At 43.7% G+C, this 18,145-nt stretch overlaps 1 protein-coding gene across 1 annotated transcript; it reads left to right on the forward strand.

Moving 5' to 3' along the window:
- The first annotated feature begins 1,232 nt into the window (after window positions 1-1,232).
- LOC4333206 (probable membrane-associated kinase regulator 1) lies at window positions 1,233-2,500 on the forward strand. The gene has a single exon (XM_015773730.3). The coding sequence runs from the start codon at window positions 1,371-1,373 to the stop codon at window positions 2,331-2,333; it is 963 nt and encodes a 320-aa protein (XP_015629216.1). The 5' UTR covers window positions 1,233-1,370; the 3' UTR covers window positions 2,334-2,500.
- Window positions 2,501-18,145: the final 15,645 nt, after the last annotated feature.

The raw sequence follows: 18,145 nt of genomic DNA on the forward strand, positions 1-18,145 counted from the left end.
ATCAAAGGGCCAAGTAGGAAAATTTCCTATAGGATTTGAATCCTATGAAATTCCTAGATAAATCATTTGATTCAAAAGGGCCATAAATTTTTATTTGTGGTTTAATTGATATAATACCCCGACTTGGTCTGATTAATCACATGCTAGATTAACCAATTTTTCATCAACAGAAAAACTACAGCCAAAGACAATATAGAAGTCAATATTCAGACTTTCTTGGTTTCTTCCCCAGTTACAATTCACCTGTGCAAATATATCATTCTAGAATGTCATGTTCAATGAATGAACATTTTCACATGTGGATTGAAGACAGGTAATCCATCGAATGCAGGCAAGATGTGATTTATGCCAGAAAGCAAAGTTTTCTAAAGACCAAATAAAACACCGAAAAAACATGAGAATAAGGGCCCGTCATTGTAGTATTATAAGTTAGAACAAAAGGATTTCATTTGGGCTCTCTCTACTGGTCAATTCACAGAATTTGTTTTTTGTGTCAATCACTTTTCTCAACACTAGATCAATATCCTATTACTCACTTATTTTTCCCCCAATTGTCGACCATAAACTTTAAAAGTGCTTCCCTGATATAGAAAAATTTCTATGATCTATATAAGCATAAAAATGCGTTTAAATTTGTCTAATTAATAAAAATAAAGAAAAATAGAAGTTGCACTATTCTATATTATATTATGCAAGTTTATTTTACGAATTGTGTATGTCTAGTTTATAAATTGTGCAAGTATAGATGACAGAAAATGAAGAGAATAAAACTGTGTGGTTGTCAAATGGCAATGCTGTTTTTTTTCTCTTTTGAAGAATAGGCAAGAGATTTTGCCTAATAGTTCAACATAGAAAGGGAGAATAAAAATATATTAAACCTTTTTGTAAGGAAGCATGAATCTTATTAGACGATTTTAGAATTAGCCCATGCAATAAGATAATTTGAATTGTTGAAATTGGCACGCTTAGACATAATGGTTGCTTGCTTTTCATGGAATCAGGCAATTATCTTGCCAAAATTGATAACCTCACTCAACAAGAAAGTCGAACTGAACAATTCAAATGCTAATACTCTTTCCCTCATATTTTATTTGTAAGAGAACCTAAATATTAATGACTATATTATAATTATAATTATATTATAATTGTCTGCTCTAATTTCGTTACTGACTTGTCCAACAAAATGTCCAACTCGCCACGTATAAATAGACGGGATGACCACCACGCAGCACGCATCATCGCCTCTCTGACAAGGGACAACTCTGTTTTCTCACAACCCAAGAGACCCAAATGCAAAAGCAAACTTAGCAGCCACCTCTTTGCTTCCTCCCTTCCTCCAAACAAAGACAAAGCAAGCTAAGAAACCATCAATGGCGAGCCAGGACACCGCGCCGCAATGCCGGCCGGGCGCTGGAGCCGCCACCGACAGCTCCACCTCCGTCTCCGTGGCTCCCGAGGAATTCGAGTTCTTCGTGCTCCCGTCCGGTGGCCTCGCCCTCGCCGGCGCGGACGAGGATGGCATGTGCGTCGCCGACGAGGTATTCTCCGACGGGAAGCTCCTTCCGCTGCGGCTCTCATCCGCAAACCCCGTGGAAGCGGCAGCGCTCCGGCTGCTCCGCTCGGACTCGCTCGACGGTGCCACGACGGCGTCGTCCGCCAGCGGCTTCAGCTCGCGCTCCGACAGCCGGAGCGCGAGCTCGAGCAGCAGCAGCAGCAGCTGCGTCAGCCGGAGCACCTCACAGAAGAGCGCGTCCTCCGACACCGCCGGCCGAAGCAACCAGCCGTCCAAGGCCGCCTCGTCCGACGCCCTCCTGCCGCCGCGGCGGCGGCCGCTGTCGGGCAGCCTGTTCTACGCGCACCCGAGCCCGTCGCCGCGTCCGTCGCAGCGCTTGAGCGGCGGTGGCGGCGGCTCGGCAGGGCGGCGCAGCACCGGGTCCGCGCCGCCGGCATCGTGGGGCCTCCTACGCCTGGGCGTCGTCGGCGCCCCCGACGTCTACCCGCCTCGTCCCGCTCCCGCCGCGGCGAGAGGAGGGAGCCGCAGCGCGAGGTTCGAGCAGCCGAGAGCCGCCGCTAAGGATGCGGTGGCATGGGAAAAGAATCTCCCGTTGGGCTTCCTGGGCGCCGGTCTTGTGTGCAACTGCTCGCCGGACGCCGTCGAGCCTGTCGGCTCGGCGGAGGCCGCGGCGGCGGCGGCGGCGAGGAGGCGGAGGAGGAAAGTAGCAGAGAAGAACACGGGAGAGGTGAAGAGTGGACAGAGTAACACTATTCGTCGGAGTAGAATCCTTGAGTGGTTAGAGGAACTCTCCATTTCCAAGGAAAAAACCGCTACTTAGACATAATTATTTTGTTTTTCCGTTCAATCCCAATTTTTTCATTTATATGTTCATTGTTTATTTCAGTTTTTATAGTTAGGAGTACTACTGTAAAAGAAAAAACAAAGTCGTTTCTTCACCAATTAATTGGTTGATCAATATGAAGATGAAGAAGGCACTTCATTTCACGATTAGCCTGATACACCCCGTCAAATTACACCATTTCGCCACAAACAAAAAAACTTCCAGGTTTCACAAAAATGTCATTTCATACTTTGGAGAAGAATTACGGGAACAACTTAAAAGTTAACTTTGTTGCACTTCATTTATACAATATTGAAAAAAATAAATCATTTTTTTACGAGTGATATAATTTTTCAAACTCATGAGTGATATAATTTATTTAACAAGAGAAAACATGCCAGAATAGTTGAAGAAGTATGTGGAATTTAAAAAACAACCTGCACTTAAGAAAAAAAAACATATAATACATTTGAAACTTTTCGCCACTCTTGGGAAAAGAAAAATTACATTACGGCTGTGTTTAGTTAACTTCAAACTTTCAAAAATTACATCACATCAAATGCTTGGACATATATAAGGAGTATTAAATGTGGACAAAAAACCAATTGCTCAGTTTGTATGTAAATTGCGAGACGAATCTTTAAGCCTAATTACACCATGATTTGATAATATGATGCCACAGTAAATATTTTGTTAATGACGGATTAATTAGACTTAATAGATTCGTCTCTCAGTTTACAGGTAGAATCTATAATTTGTTTTATTATTAGTCTATATTTAATATTTAAAATGTGTTTCCGTATACTTAAATTTTTTTTAAAAAGGAACTAAACACGGCCTACATTGCATGCCTGTGATGCTATGATGGCATCATGGGGCTATGGAAAAAGTCATGGCATTGCTTGCCGAGACTCCAGAGGAAAGGGAAAAGCAAAAACAAAGGTTGCTTTCCTATTGTACGGGGATACAAGTTAAAATATTCTTCCCTTCCTGTCGTGCTCTACCAAGTGAAAAAGGAACGCAAAAAAACTTGGTTTTTATTATATGCGGCAACACAAGACTGGTTGTGATAATTCATAACATCGCGCGGTTTTTGAGTAACTTATGTTTTTAATTAGAGTTCATTATTACTCAATGAATCACATGGCGCGCGAGGTCGCTTAAGGCTTGATCGAAGCTAAAGTAGCCATCCTTGTTTTCAACAAATTCAGTCGACTGATGCTACTCACATATAAATTTGTTCCAACTTATAATTTGGTTTTGCAGTTTTTTGATACATATCGACGGTTTGGTGATCATTGAATGGAACAGTTTGGTGATCATTGAATGGATCTTGAATGGTATATATATGTGAATGGATGTGTGAATATGGATGTGATGGCTTAATATATGTTTGATTTGTGGATTAGTGTGAATGGCATATATGTGAATGGATGTGTGAAAGTGGACGTGATCACTGAATGTTTTGGATCACCGAATGTTTGCTCTGTAAAAGTGTGAATGGGGTTGCTGGGAAAGGAAATATATATACCTGCTTCTGTCATTTTGCAACAGGCATAACTAGCAAAGGCATGAGGCTAGAAAAAAAAACAATTTTTCTTTTGTTGGCAAAATACTCCTCGATGACAGGCTTAAATAAAAGATCGATAGGCCACGTCCGCGCCTTCTTCCTCAGCCGCATGGCATTGGGGAGCCATTTGACATATCTGTATAGAGGCGTGGACGACGAGAACAGTGCCAATCTGCAGTAGATCCGGCATGGCTGTGAGGTCATCGTGGTCGGTGATGAGGTGGACCGTGCCGGCCTACGGTAGATCCGACATCGTGGTCGGTGAACCAGAGTAGGAGGCCATCCAGGCGTTGGTCATGCATTCAGCCAATGAGGCGCTCCTGATGGATGATGGTGCCAAAGATCAACATCCCCACATTGTCGACCTGGGCAAATGCTGTCGGAGGCATGCCTGGTCATCACCACCACCGCGTGGTCAAATATAGGCCATGCCTAATCGACATTGCTATCGGTCGCTATTTTTGTTATTGCCACCGCTACCATTGGCCACAAGATGAACTCATGCAAGTGCAGGCGTGCACCGTGCTACTGGAGTTAGTCGGTTGTCCCCAGTTCGATCCCATTGTCCCTCCACACTAGTCTGCAGGTGAAAAAAAGACTTGCTCCGTTTTCTGGAACGATCGGCGGCAGCTTGTAACGCCCCATCCTCCATGGAGGCGTCGCTTTGGAGGATTTGTGGGTCAACGGTTAATTTTTTGATGCACTTTGATTGATATGGTGGCAATATGTATGCGAATGAATGATTTAGTACTCAATTACTCTATGATGTTTTTCGCTATGGTTTGACTTCAGTCATCAATGTGATGTGAGCGAAATTTGGTCAGCAAAACAGTTGAAGCTAAGCTGAAATGGATTATATTATAGTACTCCCTCTGTTTAGGTTATAAGACATTTTATCTTTGATCAAAGTCAAACTGCTTTAAATTTAACCAAGTTTATAGAAAAAAGTAGTAACATTTTCAACCCAAGACAAATTTATTATAAAAATATATTTAATTATTGATTTGATGAAACTAATTTAGTATTACAAATATTATTATATTTATCTATAAATTTAGTCAAACTTAAAACAGTTTAACTTTGATCAAAGTTAAAACGTCTTGTAACATGTAACGAAGGGAGTATTATCTTGTAAAAACAATAGGGACTACCGTAAAGTTATTCGAATTATTACAGACCTTAATCCAACGCATAATTTACAGCATAGGTTATGAACCTTGAGAACAAATGTGTGCCTTATCTTGTTTAGCGATGTTCGATCACTATAATACTCCCTCCGTTTCGAAATATTTGACACCGTTGACTTTTTAGCATATGTTTGACCGTTCGTCTTATTCGAAAAATTTTGTGAAATATGTAAAATTATATGCCTACATAAAAATATATTTAACAATGAATCAAATGATAGGAAAAGAATTAATAATTACTTAAATTTTTTGAATAAGACGAACGGTCAAACATGTTTAAAAAAGTCAACGGCGTCAAACATTTCGAAACGGAGGGAGTAGATTGGAGTAGATTTTACATGTGAAAAACGATATAAGCTAGTCATACAACATGCAGGTACCTGTCGTAATTACTAGTTGACTGATCAAGGCGGCTTAAGATGATAGCCGAGCGTGTGGTGTTTTAGATCTCATAATGTCAGCATGCGCACAGACTGAATCCACCACCCAGCATCACCTGAGGTTGAGATATCTGTTTGTTTGCTGATCGGTCTCGATGGCGACGCCGATCCGCGCGTTAGTCCAATTTGACTTGTGGCGCCGAGAATCATCATTCACCGTGAAATATCTCGCGCGGCTGCAAAGCTACTCCCTCCGTCTGCAAATGTAACATCCTGGTTGTTATATTTTGAGATGGAGGTGAAAGGTGCTGAACCAGTTTCTCTTAATTACGCTGCTTACTTGACAATATGAGAAGAAGTGCCTGACAGTCAGATTCTTGCATTAGATTGGCGTGCTAATTCGGAAGCTACGTGTCACTCTTTGTCGTGCTACATATGCCTTCCAGCTGACATAAACTTTTGTTTTCAGTCAACTGATCAATAGGCGGTGCCCGTTCCTTCTCCTTCAGGTAATTAATTAATCAGAGCATGCATAAGTGGCCGTCACCAGATTGGCAGATTCGGCTTGCATGTACGCAACAAGCTTACTACTCCTCTCAAAAATATAAAAGGCACAACTACTTATTAACTCATTAGTCAATAAATAATTATTATCACTTACTCATTTATATCGTCCTAATAAATATAATGTATACATCTAATAAAATTAAAAATCTTGAGAATGGAGGATTTAAAAATAATAATTAAGTGAATAGAATGTGCTAGTTAATTACATGTATACATGCACGCCTTATATTATGAAATACATTAAAAAAATAGTTACTTTATATTCCTTCCGTTTGATTAAAAAATCGTTTGACTTTTTCTTAGTCAGAGTTTTTTTAGCTTTGATAAAGCTTATAGAAAAAATAGCAATATCTACAACATCAAATTAGTTTTATTAAATTTAACATTAAATCTACTTTGATAATACATTTGTTTTGTATTGAAAATGTTATCATATTTTCCACAAACTTGGTCAAACCTAAAGAAAAAAGACAGATGACTTATACTATAAAACGGAGTGAGTTATTAATTATTATCAAGAAATTGAAACAATAATGTGGAATATGACTATTAAACTGATCCGCCGACTAGAAGCTGTCGAGAATAGTCCGATGAGATCTATTCGACGAATATGGCTTCTAAGTTCCTCCGGATTGCTTCTGAATACGGCTTTGGCTATGACTTGTTACTGGGGCCTGGTATATATAGCATAGATCATCTTCTTCTCCGAGTAGAATTCGGAGATATAAAGCAGGATACAAGCATAAGGGGACCTTATCTTTCCTGAATAGGACTCTAACACCTTCTATTCCGAGAAGATAATTTCATTCTTTATTGTAGAATACCTTCTCGTATATAATCGGGTATATGATATTGCTGTATTCCATGAATCCATGTATAGGAGCACCATACATAGGTTCGCTATGGTATGAAGCTTTAATCATTCATGCAAGCATCTAGGGTTTTCTCAAAATTAATACTAAAAATTGTAAGTCGATTATTCAAACTAGCAATAATAGCACCACCTACTATTTGTCGTCAACGGGCACTGTGAAATTTCCTTGCTTGATGACGCCTTGCCTCGTCTTCCAGTAATATGAAGCTATCTTCCGCCGCAATTCTTCAAAGTGAGCTTCAAGTTCCTGACGATTGGCTCTCGACAACTCTCAATATGTGGTCATGATGATGTCTTGATCAAGATTAGTATGAGAGCCCATGGTAGGAAACAAGGGTTTCGCCTATAGCAACAGAAATCGTCCCAGCGGAGTCACAAAAAAATTGTGTTGGCACCAAGTAGCGCCATCACACATTGAACATGTTATATGTAATCTGCAGTGGCACTCGGTGACGCGCCGCCACGGGGAAGGGTAGATGCCATTCCTAGAAATCAGATTAGCTCCCAAGAATACTGCAAACCCTTCAATGGACTTGTGGAACGAACAGTCGGGAGGGGTCCTGTTAGGGTGAACATGTGTCGGTTTATCCTAAGCTCAGCAGGCTAGCTAGGATGTTCTCTAACCCCATAGAGATGAGAGATGACGAGCAATTGGGAACTGAGAGGTGAATAAACTTTCGGACAAGTAGCAAGGAGGGAGATGCAGAATATTGGGGGTTTGGGAAATAAATTAATTTTGACGATTGATTGGTTGTTGTTTCAATCGATCTTGCCCCCCCTATATTTATAGGAGAGATGGACTTGGTTCCTAGGGTATTTCACACGTCCAATTTGTCTTAGAAATCAACTAGGACTCGAGAAATCCTGGCCTAAAATAAGAAAACACGAGAAATACCTAAATTAAACTCAAACTCTGTGCTGAAGGTTTGACTGCTCGGACACCTACGATCTTGACATTAGTGCATTGTCCGGTCTAACCGGCCACACAACACGTTCGGCCTTCGCGGGAAAGCTCCGATATTTTCTGAATTTGACTTAAACTTGCTATAACTTGACGCTTATGTCAAATTTGGTTATCAATAGTTATGTCACATCCTATTTTAGATTGAGTTACTTTAGAACAGAGGGAGTAAGAGCATCTCCAACAATAGCTCCTATTGTAAAGCTAAAGGTCTAATAGGGGCAGCCCCCATCTTCTGAGGCTCCAAAAAATGACTTAACTTCAGCAACAACCCCCATTTCTCTTTCTCTTCTTTTATACCTAGTTTAACACCAAAATAATTCAAACATAAATATTTCAAACACATAGAATTCAAGCATATTCAAATTACAATTTTTGGAGAACACAATTCAAATTTAAATTCAAAATTTTCAACATTGCAAAAATACATAGCAAAATCCAGTTTCTACAATCACACACATATGCAAGGTCACAAGCATTATATAATGTAAAAAAACATATTCTACAAATAGGAATGGTAATACAGTCATACGACGTCTGGGCAACGCGACAAAGGAGAAGGGCAGTGGCGGCATTGTGAGGACGCAAGAATGACAGGAGAAGCGCATGCTAGGGATTTTTGACCGGTGCCCAAAAAAAAAAGATGGGGACTGATGTAGAGCCCCTAGAATTGGGGGCTAGGGAGAGGGGGTTGGGTGCGCTTCTATTTTGGGGGGCTTTAGCCCTGCTGGACCTTGATTTTTCTACCTTCACCCTAAAACTGTTTGGGACGGGCTTTGTTTAGATGCTTTACTGGAGATGCTCCAAGGTTAAAGAGGATGGGGACTGCACGCATGCAACCTTGAGAATTTGGGTTCGTTCGGTAGTTAGCTGGTACTTCTTTCGAATTTTAAATTTTAAATTGCTTGAATTTCTCTCCTAATAAGCCCTTGATCGGCTGAATAGGCTTGAATTTCGTGCACTGATCAATCAGTGTCCAGGAAATACTACTTATATGGTATCTAGTGAAAGGTAAAGCTCAAACACCACGTAATCTAAAAAATCTGAATCATCCGATAAAGGAAAAGGATAGAGGAAAACCATTGGACATGATCTGTATAAACAATAAAACATGGTTGTTCTGGAGTTTTCCAGCAACTCCCGTCACACATGCAATATTGGTAGATATAGCAAATAAAAAAAGAAAAGAAAAAAGAACAGGGAAAAAAAACACAGCAGGCGCTGCCACGGTCGGGAAACAGGGAGCCATAGCTTGGCCTTGATCCGCTCTAGTCTGAAACCAGTGGCGGAGGCCACTATCCAGGCTCGGCGTGGAGCTGCGGCGTTGATGGAAAGAACACCGTCGCGATGGTAGTCTCTGCACTGCTACAGCTGCTGACGACAGCTACTCATCCAGCCTCGATGCATATCCAATGTCAGCGGCAACAGCTCAAATCCAGCGAAGAGCTCAGCCAACTTGCTCGGTGGCGACGGAACAGATCCGATGATCATGAGCTAAGTGATGACGCCTTAGCCACCGCCACTGCTGCATTGAGAGCGCCACTATTCTTACAGTCTTACTCCATCTTCATCCCAAGATCGAAAAAAAGTGAGATTCTTCACCGTAGAAATTTAGAGGGGACGCCTTGATGCCTCCCTCCCAGATCGAAGCATGCGAACATAGGGAGCACAACTACTCGCTCTGTCCTTAGTAGTCGTTCAGTGGTCACCTCTTCACCGAAATAAGGCGCCCCCAGCTCCTACTGCCGAGAAACACGCCTAAGCGATTAGAGCAGGTTTAATAGTGTGTACAACCTGCCGACGATTAAAAGCGCCACGTCAGATTGGAGGTCATCAAGAGACCGTATATATAGCAGTTGGCTATTGGCACGAACTCCAATAGATTGATCTATATTTATCTAATTTAGCTTTCACACACAGATACTCTCACATGGGCCCCACAACCATGTTTCTACTGGCTGGTATTGTACGTCTTACCTAGGAATGTGTTTGGAGCCGGCGGCAAATTAATCGCCGGCGCACATACACTCTCCACTTATTCCTCTTCCAGCTCATCACTTTTTCTTGCATGCATGCATTATCATCAGCTTAAACTGTCTACTATACTTGCTCTTATAGAGATGAGTGAGAGACGAGCTGAGAGATTGGGATTTGGGAGGAAGCAAGCCATCGAGGCAATGAAGAACTATAAGATCGATGCGAATAGATGTAGCGTGGATGGATTTTGTCATTGTACGTGGAGAAACAGCGGTACTGGGAAGATTGGGCTACCTGTCAAGTAAATAAAAGAATGGGCCTTCAGCCCACTGACAAGCCTTTATAGAGATTATAGGAATTGATTTATTCTTCCTTTGAAATTTATTTATACAGTAAATAGTTGCAATTAACACAATTAAATTTTTACACTCTTAATTATTGTAAGTGACATATTGTCTTATTACACATAAAAATCAAGGTCAAGGTCACACGAATGTGTGACTTAATTAGTACATCATTTTTTTTACAAATTAAGAAAATTAGCTTGAGTGCTAACATTTGCCTTTATTTGAGTGCTAAGCACTCTAAAATTTAGAATGATATAATAATAGTAATAGAATAATATTAAAATATGCATTCTGTTTTCATGTTGACCAGGGATTTGCTACTATGCCACAATGCCAGCACGAGACTTCAATTTGATGTCAATATGGATGGACAAAAGTCCTGAGGCCCGACGGCCCAGCCCACGGCACAGCGTTTTGGCCCGGCCCAAGCACGGCATGGTCCGTCAGGGGTCGGGCCCGTGCCGGCCCGGCCCGACCACCGGCCCGTGCCTGGGCCTCTCCACCGGCACATTGGGCCGGGCCGGCACGGCACGATGGGCCGCAGGCCAGGCCCGACACATAAATAATAGGGAGTAAAAATAGACATGTTATATGCCACGGTCGAAAGAATAGGGACGTAAAATAGATTTATTTTCGATATATATATATATATGTATATATATATATATATATATATATATATATATATATATATATATATATATATATATATATATATATATATATATCACAGCCCAAAGAGGAGGACGGAAAATAGACTTATTTAAAAAAGTCACGATGGGCCACCCGCGCCTTCGGGCTGGCTCGGCACGGCCCGACGGCTGGTGGGCCGTGCCTGGCGGGAGGCGCAGCCCATGGGCCGGCACGAAGTGCCGATCGGGCCGTGCCAGCCCGATGGCTGGTGGGCCGTGTCTGGGCCGGGCCATGCCGGGCGGGCCTTTTGGCCATCTATAGATGTCAGGGGCACTTGGAGGAACTCAACGTGTACCAAGCAAACCAGTGAAGCACTTTAAGGAGCGAAACATGTTACATCTTACAGCTGATTATGGAAACATCTCTTAAACCGATTTCAAGGTCAAGATTCTAGCATCTTATTGGGCTGCGTGGCATGCTAAAAATTAAGTTAGACACCTCTAAAATTCTGCCATATGTCCTTCTGAAAAGAAGTCATATAACGTGCAACATATGTATCCATTGGCAAGAACTCCTACATGTCTCCCATGTACAATAATCAGCTTTAAGATGTAAATATCATGGACGTCCTTGAAATCCTTGAAATCGAAGCTCATAAGAAGCTTTTCCAAGTTTTGGCCTCAAGAAAAAACCCGATTTGAAATATAGCATGCAGTGTTAACCGCCTCAGCCTAAAATTTTCTAGGAGTGTGATACTCATCCAACATCGTTCTAGCCATCTCAACCAAAGACCGATTCTTTCTTTCAACAACACCGTTTTGTTGTGGAACACGAGGAGAAGAAAAATCATGTTCAAGACCTTTTTCGTTGCAAAATTGTTCAAATGAAGCATTCTTAAATTCACCACCATTATCACTTCAAATTCTTTTCAAAGAACCAGGAAATTCAAGATCCAATCGAAGATACAAACCACGGAAGTTTCGTGTTGAAAAGCCTCATCCTTAGTTGCCATGAAGAAAACCCAAGAATATCGAGAAAAATTGTCAACAATAACCAACATATACCACTTTCCTCCAATGGATTGCACTCTAGCTGGACCAGCAGTGTCCATGTGTGATAGCTATTCCGGTGCATCCGTCATCGCAGAAACAATAGGAGCATATGAAGAAGCAACCATCTTAGCATGACGACACGGGATACAAACCAAATCAAGATTTTTCTTAAGTTTAGGCAAACCACGAATAAGATCCAAACCACTTAACCTCGTGAGATGATCAAAACCAACATGTCCAAGCCTACGATGCCAAAACATCACATCCTTATTAAACTTAGCAACCAAACATGTTATCATAGGCAAAAATTTGTCACAGCACACGCAAAAAATATGTAATTGGCTGAGAGACACCGCGAAAACGTGACACGGCTAATGGACACTACAAAAATCGTGTAATTGGCCGTAGGACACCGGTCACGTTTTTTTATTATTTCCGGCTCAAAAGAGGTGAGATATTTATCTAAATGCCCAGATTGCCCTTCTCTTTCCTTCTTTAAACACCGGTGGGTCCCACTTGTCATGGACAGTGTATGTTTAATATAATTTTTAATAGGTTTTTAACCACCTGGCCCCCACGCGTCATGGACTAATTTGTTCCTAATTAGTAGGGTGATTACTATTTGCTAATCATAAGTGGGGCCCACATCTCTCTCCTATCCTTCTTCCTCACGCACGCGGTGGAGAGGAGGAACAGCGTGACGGCCTGAGCCGTGATGGCTCGGCGTGCGGGGGCGCTCCGGCGACGGCCGCTTTTGCGCTCGAGTTGCTGTTGGGTTGTTGTTAGCCTCTGCACTCGAGTTGCTGTTGGCTTGTGTTCCAATCGAGGCCATCGACTGCCGCGTCGCCGGCAACCATCCACAGAGGACCACGACATAGTCGTCCTCTATCTCCGGGCAGCGGCCGCAAATGGACTCCAGCCCCCAGAGCGGAACGCAGTCCATGGCGAACACACTCCTCGCTGTGGGCCCCACGGCCCTCGGCTTGGCAACCTCCGCGACGGCGACGGAGGCGGCGGCGGCAGCGATGTCGTCGAACACGACGGCGGGCCTCGCGAGGAGCGAAGTGCCTAGGTCGGTGAAGCCCTCGAAGTCGGCGCTGGCGACGCTTCTATAGTCACTGGTGACGGAGCCGCCTTCAACAAGATGGCCCTGACCGAGACACGGCGACGCGGCCTCTGCTTTTTCCGCCGGACAACGCCGAGCCGGACGGCTCGGGCCGTCACGCCGGCCGTGCGCCATTCCTCCACTCCGCGCGTGCATGACGAAGAAGAAGGAGAGGAGAGAGATGTGGGCCCCACTTATGATTAACAAGTAGTAATCACCCTACTAATTAGGAACAAATTAGGCCATGACGCGTGGGGCCAGGTGGTTAAAAACCTATTAAAAATTGTATTAAACATACACTTTCCATGACACGTGGGACCCACCGGTGTTTAAAGAAGGAAAGAGAAGGGGCAATCCAGGCATTTAGATATCTCACCTCTTTTGACCCGAAAATAATAAAATAATGCAACCGGTGTCCTACAGCCAATTGCACGTTTTTTAGTGTCCATCAGCCATGTCATGTTTTTGCGGTGTCTCTAAGCCAATTACACGTTTTTTGCATGTCCTGTGGCACATTTTGCCTTTTCAAAATCAATTTTAAACACTCTTTCATAGCGAGAAATATTCAGCACAGAATCACCACAAGAATCAAATACTTTACTTCCAGTTTTCTTAAAGTGAACAACAAAATTTTCATCTACATTTGTAAAACTGAAAGCAAATTATACTTTAAGTCCTTAACCAAAGCTACATTTTTCAATTCAAACTTGTCATTTACCTTAACCAAATCTATAGCAAGAATGGCACTAGTAGAAGCATCACCAAAGATAATCGATTCAGTCTTGGATGCCTGTTTGAGGAAGGAGAACCAATTTTTATCACCGGTCATGTGCCGCGAACAACCGGAATCCATGTGCCGCGAACAACCAGAATCCACGATCCACACGTTCTCCTTCCTCGCCACCAAAGCCTACACACAAGAAGATGTCGAAGCTTCAGTACTGGGGTTAGATAAACGAAATTTAGGAATCCAGTACTGAGACACACAACCAGTAGATCCAATAGGCATATATTGTCACGCCCAGAAATTCATGAACCAGAATTTCTAAGCTGAATGTGCATTAAACCTCTGTCTAGGACCAGCCAGGGTATACAAATGACAATTATTGACATATAGATTCACGTCTTATAAAGATATAAAAGATTACAAATGCAGCGGAAAAGATAAAAGCGAGCTAAGCCTAAAGACTTGACTCCTGCAGCGAGGCGACTCCATTCCACAGGCATCCTTGACGGCAGCGACGAAACCAACTTCAACAAGACAACTCCAACTAGGAAAATCTTCAGCTCTGGTGTGGGGGAAAAGAGAGCAAGACTGAGTACTATCCACTGTACTCAGCAAGTCATACTGGAAGAGAAGGTATGATGCAAGATATAACCAAAGGAGGCTAAAGGTTCATTTGCATAAAGCAGGCATTTAAAAATAGTAGTTGAAAGCAGTAAAATAGTGCTAGTAATTAATCCATATTAACCAATCACTGCTCAACGCTACACCACGTTGAGACAGGCCCAAACCACCACCTGAACTAACCAGTTCCATTAGCTAACTAAGGTGAGACTAATCACGGTGAATCTGGTCGACCGCCTATAACCGCGGGCACGGCTATTCGAATAGTTTTACTCTGATCAGAGGTGTACAACTGTACCCACAAGACACAGCCCCATGACACGTTCCCGTGCGCCGGCATGCCACCACGACATACTAGAAAGAGGCCGTGACAGGACCCTTCGCATAACCCCCTCTAACCAATCGCACCACACCTCAGGTTTCACCCCCACTCCTCGCAAGGCAGCGGGCAGTCCCCTCTCGTGCCACGGTGAATCCGGAAGCCGATCAACCGGACACCCCGGCCGACCCAACTCCATCACGCCCACCCTTGCCTGGGTACGTCGGCTAGAGGAAAGCTACACTACAAGCCCAGCCGTTGCCCACGCTGGCTTGTGGTAAGTACGATAAGTTCTTCCAAGGCATCTTGTGAACCGGTCCTTAATCGCCATGGGCACGACTAGCAAAACCATGCACCCACAGCCCACCATGTAGTGTATTTTAATTAATCAACACCATTGCGGTGGCACTAATCCAAAGCTATGCCCATAATCAAAGTCTATGCTTTAATATGATCCCCCTTTGTGTACTAGTTGAACTAAGCATGGCTAAGCATTTCCTAAGCCAACATCTAGTCATTTTGATACCCAAGTTATCAATGGCATAAGGTAAACAATCTATGGCTGAGTAATAGGACCCATCCCACATGATATACTGTAAAATAATGCAACATTTAATAGAAATGCGGGACATTTGTAAATTGGGTACAACATGATCAATTGTAATGCATGACTTGCCTTGCTCTCGTGCTGATGAGACCACAGCAACGTCTTCGAGGAACCGCGTATCGCTGGAACGCCCGAAATCTACGCGACAAACAAAGCATACAAGCAAAACATGCTATAAGACTACATGTTATAAAACATGCTATAAGCAAATCGGAGCTCGGATGAATTAGTTATGGTTTTTAAAAGTTTCTCTGTATTTTTACTATAAACAGAAAAACCTTAATTATTTATTGCGCAATAAATCATCCCTGCTGACATCATCCAGGGGGGCGCCGATAGGCGGGACCCACGGGTCAGTGACACAAGAGGAGGAGGAGGTGGCCTGGCGGGTGGGCCCCACCAGGCGGTGGCTCAAAGGGGAGGAGGAAGGCGCCGGCCTGGCTCGGCTCGGCCTCAAGTCGGCCGGCCAGCCATGGTGAGCGGCGGCGGCGCGCGGTTGCCGGCAACGGCAACCGGCAGCAGGAGGCGGCGGCAGACGGCGTGGAAGGCGGTGGCGTCGGTCGAAGGCGACGGCGGCGCACGCGCGGAGAACGGCGGCACACACGGGAGAAAAGGAAAGAGGGAGGAGAGGGGAACCTCACCGGCGGGTATGGCGGCCGGAGCGGAAGGCAAAGGTGGTGACGACGACCAGCGACGCGAAGGGTTGGATGGGCGGCGGCGGCACCCTAGGAGAGAGAGGATAGGGGTTAGGGGTTGGGAGGAAACCCATGGCGGCTACCGTGGCCGGCCGGAGAAGGGAAGGGCGGCGAAACTCAACGGCGCACGGGGAGAGAGGCGTTCCGGCGGCGGGATTGGATAGGGAAGTGGCGGCCGGGGTAGCTTTGGCGGCGGTGGCGGCTTGGTGCGGCGGCGGCTCTAGCGGCGGCGGCGCGCGGCCGGAGGTGGTGGCAAGCGGCGGCGCCAGCAGGGAGCGGCACGGCGGCGGTAGAGAGCGTGCGGGAGCGCGGTAAAAAGGGGAAAAGGGAGAGGAGTGTCGGGCGAGTGTTTTTATGGGCGAGGGAGAGGCGGACGTGGCCGGGAATGGCCCCTATTTGGCCGGCGACATGGGGGAGTAGAGGAAGAGAGAGGGGGAAGGATTCAAATCAAATCCCACCCATTTGCGGGCGCGCACACCGGGGGGGGAACGGCGGGGAGGGCGGTGACGTGGGGACGGGTGCGCGAGGAAGACAGGCGGCATGGGAGTGCGAGGTGGAGCGGCGGTTGCGGCGTGACGTGGGGAGGTGGGGCGCCGGCGACTGGAGGTGGGGGAAAGGGCTAGCATGTGGGCCCCACCTGCCAACGCCCGAGAGGGAGAGGGAGGCCGGGTGAACTTCGGGAGTGGGAGGGAAGAGCAGGCCGGCACGGGAAGAAATGGGCCGGTGGCCCAAGAAAAGGAAAAAGGAGGAAAAAGAAAAGAGAAAAGGGAAAAAGGATTTTCCCAGGGATTAAATATTGCACTTTGCTTATTTTAATTGGTTAAAATTATTTCCAATGCTCTGAAAATTCCACTAAAAATCTTGTTAATATATTAGAGAATGGGGAACTCAAGAAAAATTCCACATGCCGATTCCGATTATTATTTGCATTTATTAATTTAGGGTTTCTCTCTTGCCTTTAAACAAATAATTTCTTGCAACAATTTATTAATTGAATTTTTGGTTAGAGAGAAGGACTTCAGGGCGTGACATATATGCACGTGCAAAAATAGTTTGAGAATTTTTAGAAAAATCACTCCGAGGCCGGTCTGACCAAAGTACAGTAGCCGGTTTGACCGGGGGCCGGTCTGACCGCTTATGAACCGCCGGTCTGACCGGTGTCCGGTCTGACCGAGGCACTACTACCGGTCTGACCGGTCGCTAGTCAACCCACTGCGGTCTGACCGGTTTCCTCGAGGGAACACCGGATTTTTGCCACTTTAATTTTGTAAAAGCAATTTCTCTCTCCTTTTTCTGTTTACGAGCTAACTGCAACAAAAACCAACAAGATGTCCATCTTTACCACAAAAAGAACAAGTATACTTTTCTTTAGAAGCAGATGGTCTTGAAAGCTTTGCTTTTGTTTCTTTTAGTGTTGCAGAAACAGAGGGCATATTTCCAGCAGAATTAAAAATTTTTATCTTAGCACTTGATTTTGTCAAAATTTCACCATGTTCAGTCACACTCAAAACATTAGGTTGATTTTTGGTGAAATAGTCATGAACATCAAAACCAACACCTCTATTGTAGCTAGTCACTTTAGATTGATCCAAAATCATGTTAAGTTGTTTCTTACCATCAGAAAATCTTTGCAAAGAACTTTTCAAATAAGAAACCTCTTTTTCTAAATTAGCACAATTTTCACAATCTACCATGACACCTTTGCTCTTACGACATTTAGGGCAAGAAAGCACTTCATTAGTTTTCACAATTTCCTCCATTTACTCAGCACGACCTAAAGCATCTTTTAGCTTCATCTTGTTTAGTGTGCATGTTGAGCAATCCAAAACACAAATGCTATTGTTTTAACTTTTTAGCACAAATCATGTTAAACATCAAACTAGCATGAAAAGCAATTTGATTTTTTTTTCAACAAGTTTTTATCTAAAAACAACTCATCCAAAGTGCGTGTGTGCAAGACAAATCAAAGAGCTAGAGAATATCTATTTTTGAAATCATGTGCAACATTGATATCTCTAATTTTTGAAATTTCATGCATTAAAACCTCACAATTTTTGCAATCATCATCATTAGGAATAAGAGATTTTAATATATCAATTTCAGAATTAAGAGATTCAATAATAAATTCTTGTTTTCTATACATCTTCTCACACTTCTTATTTTTTGCACTTAAAGTAAGAATAGCTT

The sequence above is a fragment of the Oryza sativa genome, chromosome 3, assembly GCF_034140825.1.
Source record: "Oryza sativa Japonica Group chromosome 3, ASM3414082v1".
NCBI classification, from domain to species: Eukaryota; Viridiplantae; Streptophyta; class Magnoliopsida; order Poales; family Poaceae; genus Oryza; species Oryza sativa.

Excerpts from the sequence above, each read along its gene's own strand:
- LOC4333206 (XM_015773730.3), top strand. The coding sequence starts at position 1,371 with ATGGCGAGCCAGGACACCGCGCCGCAATGCCGGCCGGGCGCTGGAGCC.